Source organism: Dysidea avara, chromosome 4 (assembly GCF_963678975.1).
Source record: "Dysidea avara chromosome 4, odDysAvar1.4, whole genome shotgun sequence".
Lineage (NCBI taxonomy): Eukaryota > Metazoa > Porifera > Demospongiae > Dictyoceratida > Dysideidae > Dysidea > Dysidea avara.
The window spans coordinates 49,947,000-49,957,233 of NC_089275.1; the positions used below are offsets into that span (position 1 = coordinate 49,947,000).

Consider the following 10,234-nt stretch of genomic DNA (forward strand, 5'->3'; position numbering starts at 1 on the left):
CATCACGTGATGAAATATTGCATATAGTTTGTAGCGCACATAAATTTATGGCGCCTCAAATTGATAAATGTTTTGTACACGTTTTATTTAGACCAAAAGAGGGTATCCGGTGATAACCGATATTTCATTGTTGTTATTGTGAGACCTCAAAGACCGTTCTTCACTTCAGAAAGCTGTTAACGATTGTGTAGTGAAGCGTTCACCATGGGATGTAAGTTTATAACAATGATTCTTGTCTTTGGCGGTCTGTTTGTCATTGTCAAATCTCTTATTGTATGGTCACCCTGTGATTTGGATGTTTTCACCCTATCAAACTAAACTCGGCCTATAAGACACGGCTAGAGTGACGCTTAGACATATGCCTTGTGTTCTTATATGTTATTTTGTATCGTGTGTGGTGATGATGGTTTATAACACGTGTGTCATCACGTGACACAGTCAAAGTGCTGGAGATGGTGCGACCGTTTGTGTCGGTTATACCGGAAGTGTCCAAACCAGAAAGGAAGGTTAGTGGGATGTTGTGTGATGCCAGTGTTAATGGTGATTGTTACAGATTCAATTCCGAGAGAAAGTGTTATGGACGGCAATCACCTTGTTCATTTTCTTGGTGTGTTGTCAGATTCCCTTATTTGGAATAATGTCCAGCGACACAGCAGACCCCTTCTACTGGATTAGAGTGATCATGGCATCTAACAGAGGTGTGTGTATTAGTAGTGTTTATGAGTGTGTAGTAGTTTGTAGGTGTGTATATGTGTGTTATAGTGTGGGGTGTGTGTTACTAGTGTTTATGAGTGTGTAGTAGTTTGTAGGTGTGTACATGTGTGTTATAGTGTGGTGCGTGTTACTAGTGTTTATGAGTGTGTAGTAGTTTGTAGGTGTGTATATGTGTGTTATAGTGTGGTGCGTGTTACTAGTGTTTATGAGTGTGTAGTAGTTTGTAGGTGTGTATATGTGTGTTATAGTGTGGTGCGTGTTACTAGTGTTTATGAGTGTGTAGTAGTTTGTAGGTGTGTATATGTGTGTTATAGTGTGTTGTGTATTAGTTGGTTGGTACATATTTGGAACAGTGTTTCTTGTGTGTGTAGTGCATACACACAGAAACCTGTAGCCCTCCAGGTTATGTCTGTATGCATAGTTTACTGATATTGTAGTGTACGTCTGTCTGTGCATAGTGTACACCTGTCCCCATCAGGGAAGTACTTCAGTGACATTGTTGTCAAACTTTGTTAGTGGCAGTCTCAACAGCATCATGTGATCCTTCTCACTTGTGTCATGTGATCCTTCACCTGTAACCCTCATTAGTTATGGACATGTCTCAATGTTTCCATAGTGACCCGAGCACGTTTCTGCTCCAGCTGACTCACTGTAGTCTTACCAACTTCACATGTTTCACCACAAATGGTTGGTAGTTATAGTATTGTTCACTACCACACTGCTGGATTAATTGTCATGTTCTTGGAGCTCTAGTACAATCTGTAACAGACATTGTGTAGCCCTGGGACAACACTGACTAGCTGGGGGAGACTACTTGTACTGACTTGGTGAAGTTGCTATAGTTGACTACACAAGTACTGTCAGTGGGTGCCTTACTGGGTGGTGCTCCTGAAACTGATCCTGGCACTTAATTTGTTTTTTCTGTTACTCCAATAAATGGCCTACCCCTATCTTACCACCTGTTTCATCAGTAACAACTCAATACACTGTTAATAGTGGCCAACCTTATGTCATAATACATTGGGAGACAATGTAAGGTGAAAATGTGATGGACATAGCTTTAATTTCCAATGTGATATACTAACACCTAGCCCAGCACTCAGTGGTATAGCTAATTAGTAATGAAGGTTGATCATCAAGGGTGTAGTGTTAAAATCAAGATCAATGTGTAGTAAGATCAAGGTAGTTCATCAAAGTGTAATGTATAGTAAACTAGATGACCTCCTGTGTTCTTTTTATTTCTATGATCTCCTATTAAATTTTTTAATTTCCCCACATCATGTATTGTACATGGGAAAGTTTTGATGAGCAAAACTTTCGTGGTAGAGGGCAAGCAAATCTGTTTGTAGTGGTAGAGCGAAGTATGGCAGTACCCACTGTAAACACTTTCATAAACAAGGTTAGTTAGTTTATAGCTCCCAAAGAAGCTGGACTGTTGCAAGGCATTGACTATGTAAGGCACAAGGCTAGATAATGATGCGTACATAACCTAACAATTGATTGGTACAGTGGGCATGGCTCCACATAAGCATATACAAAGCAGTGGACATTGCTTCATGCATGCCTACAGACTACACTTTACTGATAATGGGTGTGGCTCCATGTAGTGACTACAGGCAGTGACACACAATCCCAATAAGTGGGTGTGGCTCACCACAGAAACCGGGCAGTTTCAGGACTAGGGGTCTGAGATATTCATAGCAATGTTCATGGGGGAACTTCTGCTTTTTTGACAAAACAGGAAAACACACAAAAGTTTCTCCCATCATCTTGTGCCTACATCATGTTGTTGGAATCATTTCAGGGATGTACATTGTATAACAATTTTTTATTATCAAGTGATACCTTTCAACTCGAAGAACAGTTAAAATCACCTATTACAAAAGGTTATACTTTGTGCTATTCCATAGCAAACACGATTCGGTTTTCTCAGATGCAGGACCACTATGGGCGTGTCTGCTTCAGTACTAGCTCTTGCTATGAAATGTATTTTACAAGAGGCTAAATTTCATCAGTGAGTTATGCCAGTCACCATTAATGCTTGAGAAGTGAACATGGATGTGTGTTGCTTTATTTGTGAATTCAATGAAATATAATGAATTAAATGAAATATAAGAAATACTGTGTACACATTGTATATTTTTGATATGTTAACAGGTACATTGATGGAGTTGGGGATTTCCCCTATTGTCACTTCAGGCTTGATCATGCAGGTAAGCAGCTATCTGATTGGTGTTGTCATAGTGATGATGTCTACTCCCTCTGGATAGCTATTGGCTGGTGCTAAGATACTGGAGGTTGGAGACACCCCTAAAGATAGAGCATTGTTTAATGGAGCACAAAAATGTACGTCTGTGTTTGTTTGTCCATATATTTGTGTATCTGTGTGTGTGTTTCTGTGTGTCTGTTGTTGTTTCTGTGTGTCTGTTGTTGTGTCTGTGTGTCTGTTGTTGTTTCTGTGTGTCTGTTGTTATTTGCGAGTCTTTGTGGTTGTACATTCCTGACTTGTCGATTTATTCATTGTCACTTTGTCAGTGTGTTTTCCTCTAATTTGTGTACATGTCTTGTGTGGCTTCTTCAATGTTTATAGCTGAACGTCAAGTTATTGATATGGCTTCATATTGCCTTAGGGAATACAGGCAGGTTGCCAATGTGTTTCTATGGACTAAATTAATACCTGTATAGCACCTCCCAGGTGTAACAATGTGGTGTATACCACATTGTATATACCACATTGATACAGCATACACACATCAGAGGTGTTACTATAGTTGCCACCTGTAATACTGTAATGATGGTACAGTGTATTGACTGTATCAGTGGACTAGTTAACAAGCAGATGATAAACTAAATAACATATTTCATTGCTGTGCAATATGACAATTATAACTGTGGGATCTATTTTAATTACCGTCTAATATTTCGACTGCTACAATACCATGGATACCTTAATAATTAGATACAGAGCTAACCATTTACCTAATGCAATATATTTATACCAGCCATTACTATACTGTACTTAACACAGCCATGATGTTGTTAGAACTATAGATCTTCAATAATCATACAGTAAGATAGTACTGTATAGTTAAGATTTGGGCATGGCCCATGAAGAAACATCACTCAAAAACCCAGCTTACTGTTCCCTGACAACAATGAGGCAGTATTGGTTAGGTAAAACGAAGCCTTCAGATTGGCCTGAAGCACTTTCAACAAGTTGCTACTGTATGAAATTGAAAAAAAAATTAAATGGAATTTTCTAGTGACTGACTGACTGAGTAACTGACTGAGTAACTGACTGATGCCTTCAGACAAGTGTAATGCATTTTTCATGGACTTACCAGTGTCCTCTTTTGTGTCCCATTCATCTTTGCTGACAGGGAAGGTGTCGATTTGGTGGTAGTGCATGATGGCTTCCCTTCGTAAAGGAAATTGTCCGTATTTTTCATAGTGGCTACTTTGATTGCAGATGTGCTTTTTGAACAGTTCTTGATTCGTACTGCTGTGTAACAGGTTGAATATAGCTGACAACGATGTGTAATCAATACTTCACTTTTCAGATGATATTTGATAGCTGGGGCGCGTGGAACCATTTCTTTCTTTTGATGTTGCTGTATGCGGGTTCACCAGTCATAATAATTTTATTTTGTGAAAAGGTTTAGAAACAAGTACACAAAGGAATTTTGAACTAGAGTAGGGACCATAGCACATCGATGAAAAGTACTGAAACAAGCTGGAGTAGTGCATGGTATTAAATCACATTAAAACGATAAGAAGTGTTTATCCCTACTGTGCTCAAGATACCATAATGGAAATGCACAGTAGGGATATAACATTTCTTATTGTTTTACTGTGATTTAATATCGTGCGCTACTCCAGCTTGTTTCATGTTGATGTGCTAAGATCCCTACTCCAGTTGAAAATTCCAATTTTTTGTGCTCAAAATTCTTTTGGTGTGGTAAAAGGAATGTGTATAATATTAACAAATTGACTACTTCAATGTTGGTAGCAAATTGACAGTTTTGTCACTCCATTTTGGTGGGGAAAGCTCTGCTGATTGTGTTATAACTAAACAAGTGTAAAATTGAGTGGTGCTGCACTGCTCTACTGCTCTTTAGGGAAACCCCTGATTCAATGTAAAGTTGGCAATACCATACTGTTTCAGAAATATCTAAACGTTCAATCATTACCAAGTATAGTTACATACCGTATAACCTAAATATTTTGAGGGGCAAATATTTCAAGGTTGAGTAATGTTGCTGGATTTGCAAACGCTCTCAAAATGTATTAGACTATATGGAGGTGTAAATATTTCAAGGGTAAAATCTTCACTGATAACATCCAAAACTGCAAAATCAGCAAAACTTTTCCCCCCTCGAAATATTTAGGCTATGCGGTAATATCATTTCTGATTGTTTAGCACTGATATTATAATTGCAGTATATGATTTATTTTGTCATAATAACATTTAAGATCCTTTCTGAAAATGTTACTACATGATCTGTTGTGATCACATGATCCCCTATCAAGATCACATGATCTCTGTGTTGTATGGAGGTTTGCATCAACAAATAAGATTTGACCAGCCAAACTGCTTATTTATACCCAAGTGACTTCTGCATTAATTTGTAGTTGCACAAGAACTATTAGAGCCACTGTATTAACATATGCTCACATGATCTTCCTCTGTATTAACATATACTCACATGATCTTCCTCTGTATTAACATATGCTCACATGATCCTCCTCTGTATTAACATATGCTCACATGATCCTTCTTTTGTATTTAAGATATGCTCACATGATCTTCCTCTACACAGTGTTTGGGATGGTAATTACAATTGGTCAGGCAATAGTCTATGTGATGACTGGGATGTATGGCATGCCATCGGAGCTTGGCATGGGGGTGTGTCTACTCATCGTATTGCAACTGGTAACAGCTGGATTGATAGTATTACTACTGGATGAGCTGCTACAGAAGGGATATGGATTAGGGTCTGGGTAAGTGGGCATTATGTAGTGGTGCATATGAAGAAACAATATTACTTGCAAGCTCATTGCATGGAACTTGACTAGAAGATAGTGCTGAAACAATTATTAGGATATTTGAGTATTCGGTCATGACTTTATTCAATTTGTTAACATTCTGAGCTGTGATCAGGTGTGATCATATGGTGAAGCCAACTCTCAAGCTGAATATACTCACACTGAAATATTCCATTTTCGAAGAGATAGAAATAGTTATCAAGCTTTACCTTACTGCCCTATTCGTTTCAGCACTACTAGAATCATATAAGTTGGCTATTAGTGTCTTATACTACAACATTTTCTCTAAGAGTGAAATTGATTGTACAGTGAACCTGTTAATGTGGACACTTGAAATGAGGACACCTACATAATCTGGACACTTGCTAGTGTCCCAAAGTATCCTTTAACATGTAAACTGACCTGGAAATCAGGGCAGTAATGGTCAGTCCTTAATATACAAGTTTCACTGTACATGACCTGGGGCTGCACACTAGAAGGAGGGACGACATGCTAGTATGGCGAGGGTGAATGCTATATTCTCCTTTTTCAGACACTGTATGTTCCTCTTAACATCTCAGCCTTCCTCCATACTACTAGCTCCATGTATATTCTATATCTGTTATTCCTCCCCTCAGGATATCACTGTTTATAGCCACTAACATCTGTGAGACAATTGTCTGGAAGTCATTCAGTCCAGCCACCATTAACACTGGCCGAGGGACTGAGTTTGAAGGAGCTGTCATTGCCTTGTTCCACTTGTTAGCAACCCGATCTGACAAGGTGCGGGCCCTTAGGGAGGCGTTTTACCGGCAGAACCTGCCAAACCTGATGAACCTGTTTGCCACCATATTTGTGTTTGCCATAGTGATATACTTCCAAGTAAGTTGACTGGTCATGTGAGCTGTACTTTATAGGAATGTAGGGTTTCAGGGTTGACTTGCCGATTAAGAGTGCTCGTTACCGGGGGCAATACAATACATACCCAATCAAGCTCTTCTACACTTCTAATATTCCAATCATACTTCAGTCAGCACTCGTCTCTAACCTCTACGTTATCTCTCAGGTAAGCAACATCTTTTTGTGTGTGTTGTTGCAATTACTGTGTCTCCAGATGTTGGCCAGTCGTTTTGCTGGAAACTTTCTTGTCAACTTGTTAGGAGAATGGTCTGAGGTAGGGGGTGGCGGTCCAGCACGGAGCTATCCCATTGGTGGATTGTGTTACTTCCTGTCTCCACCTGAGAGTATACAACACGTGTTTCAAGCTCCAATACATGCCATCATTTATATTGCCTTCATGTTGGGGTCTTGTGCCTTTTTCTCCAAAACGTGGATTGAGGTGTCTGGGTCATCTGCTAAAGACGTGAGTTCTTTTTTTGCGTGTGTGTCTGCTTGTAGTATGTGTTGTGAGCTTGTGTGTGTAGTGTGTGTGTGTGTGTGTGTTGTGAGTTTGTGTGTGTGTGTGTGTGTGTGTTGTGAGTTTGTGTGTGTGTGTGTGTGTGTGTGTGTGTGTGTGTGTGTGTGTGTGTGTGTGTGTGTGTGTGTGTGTGTGTGTGTGTGTGTGTGCAGTGTGTGCAGTGTGTGTGTGCAGTGTGTGTGTGTGTGCAGTGTGTGTGCAGTGTGTGTGTGTGTGCAGTGTGTGTGTGTGTGTAGTGTAGTGTGTGTGTGTAGTGTAGTGTGTTTGTGTGTGTAGTGTAGTGTAGTGTAGTGTGTGTGTGTTGTGTGTGTAATGTGTGTGTGTGTGTAGTGTTTGTGTGTAGTGTAGTGTGTGTGTGTAGTGTAGTGTGTGTGTGTAGTGTAGTGTAGTGTGTGTAGTGTGTGTGTGTGTGTGTGTGTGTGTGTGTGTGTGTAGTACGTAGTGTGGAGGTAGCATAGCCAAGTGGTTACGGCATTGGCCTGGTAATTGAAAGGTCCCAGGTTTGATTCCCGGTTGAGCTACTTTGGTGTTGTTGTTTCCTTGAGCAAGAAACTTTACTCACATTGCTCCAGTCTACCCAGCTGTTTAAATGGGGACCTGGTGGCCTAGTGTCAACTGGGGAAGCAGCCCACCCAGCTGTAACATCAATGGATACCTGGTGTAAACTAGGGAAGCAAATGCTTAACTGTTCTTGTCTTGCTTAGTGATGTTGTGGTCGTTGTGGAACTTTAGGTTCCGCGACCTCTCTCCAAGGGACCTGGACAGTCCTCCTGCGGGTTACTAGCCCTGCCCCAGGAGGATTTGCCTGCTCAAGGCTGAAGTGCCTGAGTAGTGCACAGGCATCCCAGTGCTGGTTCACTGGGCGGCAATAGCTATGCTTCGCATGGCTGCTGGATGCTTTACTTTGCTTTGCTTTGTATAGTACGTATGTGTGTGTGGTGTGGTGTAGTGCGTTTGTGTGTGTATTGCGTTTGTGTGTGTGTAGTGTGGTTGTGTGTGTGTAGTACGTTTGTGTGTGTGTGTAGTGCGTTTGTGTGTGTGTGTAGTGCGTTTGTGTGTGTAGTGCGTTTGTGTGTGTGTGTAGTGTGTGTGTGTGTGTGTGTGTGTGTGTGTGTAGTGCGTTTGTGTGTGTAGTGCGTTTGTGTGTGTAGTGCGTTTGTGTGTGTGTGTAGTGTGTGTGAGTGTGTGTGTAGTGCGTTTGTGTGTGTGTGTGTGTAGTGCGTTTGTGTGTAGTGTGAGTGTGTGTGTGTGCAGTGTGGTGTGTGCGCGTGTGTGTGTGTGTGGTGAGGCAGCATAGCCAAGTGGTTAGGGCATCTGCCTGGTGACCAAAAGGTCCCAGGTTTGATTCCCGGTTGAGCTACTTTGGTGTTGTTGTCGTTTCCTTGAGCAAGAAACTTTACTCACATTGCTCCAGTCTACCCAGCTGTTAATGGGGACCTGGTGGCCTGGTGTCAACTGGGGAAGCAGCCCGCCCAGCTGTAACATCAGTGGTATTAACTGGGGAAGCAAATGCCCCTTGTCTCGCTAAGTAGTGTTGAGGTGGTTGGGCTCCACGACCTTTCTGTGAGACCTGGACAGTCCTCCTGCAGGTTACTAGCCCTGCCCGAGGAGGATTACCTGCACAAGGCTCAAGTGCTTGAGTGGTGCACAAGATTCCCAGTGCTAGTTCACTGGGCAGAGTTAGTACAGCTGCCGTAGGCTTTGCTTTTGATGTATGTAGTGTGTATCGGCGTCAGCGTGAGTGTTAGCCATTCAAGGTGTGATCAGGTTAGGAGATATTTAATTTGTGATTTGACAATAAAATTGTTGCATGAGCCATTTAATGTAATTATTGCATTATTGTGTGTGACACACAACCACACAGTTTGAAAAGTGTCCAGTGTCAATATGGCTGCTTGTTTTCACTGAGAATTACGTTACAAACACAACATCAATATGGCTGCTTGTTTTCACTGAGAATTACATTACAAACACAACATCAATATGGCTGCTTGTTTTCACTGTGCTTGTTTTCACTGAGAATTACGTTACAAACACAACGTCATTGCTAGCAAGTTAACCAATTAGCTATAGTATGTACAAACTTAATAATGGTAATAGACACTGATTGCACACAAGGTACAGTAAATGTAATAAATATTTCCTATACAATGATTCTTGCAAAGGCTAACTAATGGGATAATTATATTGCAGGAGGCATTGGCAGTATTGTCCAAACATAATGTGGTATAGTTGTTACTAACTAGGAGCTCCCTCATGCCATCCAGTAGTCTGTGTGACCCTCAAGCCTTGGTGGTATCTTGTAACAGGATACACTAATAATGTAACTCACAAAGCTGTAATGGTTTTGCTCTACTTATTTCTGAGGAAAGTCTCCTTGTAAAATTCCCAATTATTGGTTGAGTGGTCAAGCTTCACACAATGATCTTCTAAGGTGTTACGGTTGGGATCACATGAGGTACTGTTCTCAGGTTTACTGCAGTACATTCACTAGAAACTCACTGACCCACACATCATCTTCCCTAACAGTTTCACCATGTAACCACTTGGGGTTAGATACAGAAACCATATAGGTGTAGCTTCCTACCAAACTGTTATTATTTGATAATCAGACACCTCTACATGAGCATGTTAGCATAACTGAAGTGGAAACTGTCTATAATGGTGTGTATTCTCTGTAGGTTGCTAAGCAGCTGAAGGAGCAGCAGATGGTAATGAGAGGTCACAGAGAAAAGAGTTTAGTCCATGAACTAAATCGTTACATTCCAACTGCTGCAGCGTTTGGTGGACTATGCATCGGAGCATTGTCAGTGATGGCTGACTTTATGGGTTAGTGCAGCGTGTTGCCATAGTGACATTGTCATAACCACACCCCTACAGGAGCCATAGGGTCAGGTACTGGAATACTACTGGCTGTTACTATCATTTATCAGTATTTTGAGATATTTGTGAAGGAGCAACAAGATCTTGGTGGAATGGGAGCATTATTCTAAATAACCCACACCACATGATTAGGAACTATATTTGACTTATTTCTTGTACATTGTTTAGAAGTAATAAAGTATATAGCAGTTCACG

General features: G+C 40.9%; 1 protein-coding gene across 1 annotated transcript; it reads left to right on the plus strand.

The window, feature by feature from the left end:
- Window positions 1-63: 63 nt before the first annotated feature.
- Window positions 64-10,232, plus strand: LOC136252653 (protein transport protein Sec61 subunit alpha). The gene is made up of 11 exons (XM_066045185.1): window positions 64-211; window positions 439-506; window positions 554-698; window positions 2,872-2,927; window positions 2,985-3,060; window positions 5,535-5,715; window positions 6,378-6,621; window positions 6,665-6,805; window positions 6,854-7,102; window positions 9,838-9,985; window positions 10,037-10,232. Exons 1-11 carry the CDS (start codon window positions 205-207, stop codon window positions 10,147-10,149), a joined length of 1,428 nt encoding a protein of 475 aa, XP_065901257.1. The 5' UTR covers window positions 64-204; the 3' UTR covers window positions 10,150-10,232.
- Window positions 10,233-10,234: the final 2 nt, after the last annotated feature.

Coding starts and splice junctions, on each gene's coding strand:
- LOC136252653 (XM_066045185.1), top strand. Junction 699..2,871: donor GATCATGGCATCTAACAGAG/GTGTGTGTATTA, acceptor ATATGTTAACAG/GTACATTGATGGAGTTGGGG. Junction 2,928..2,984: donor CTTCAGGCTTGATCATGCAG/GTAAGCAGCTAT, acceptor CCCTCTGGATAG/CTATTGGCTGGTGCTAAGAT.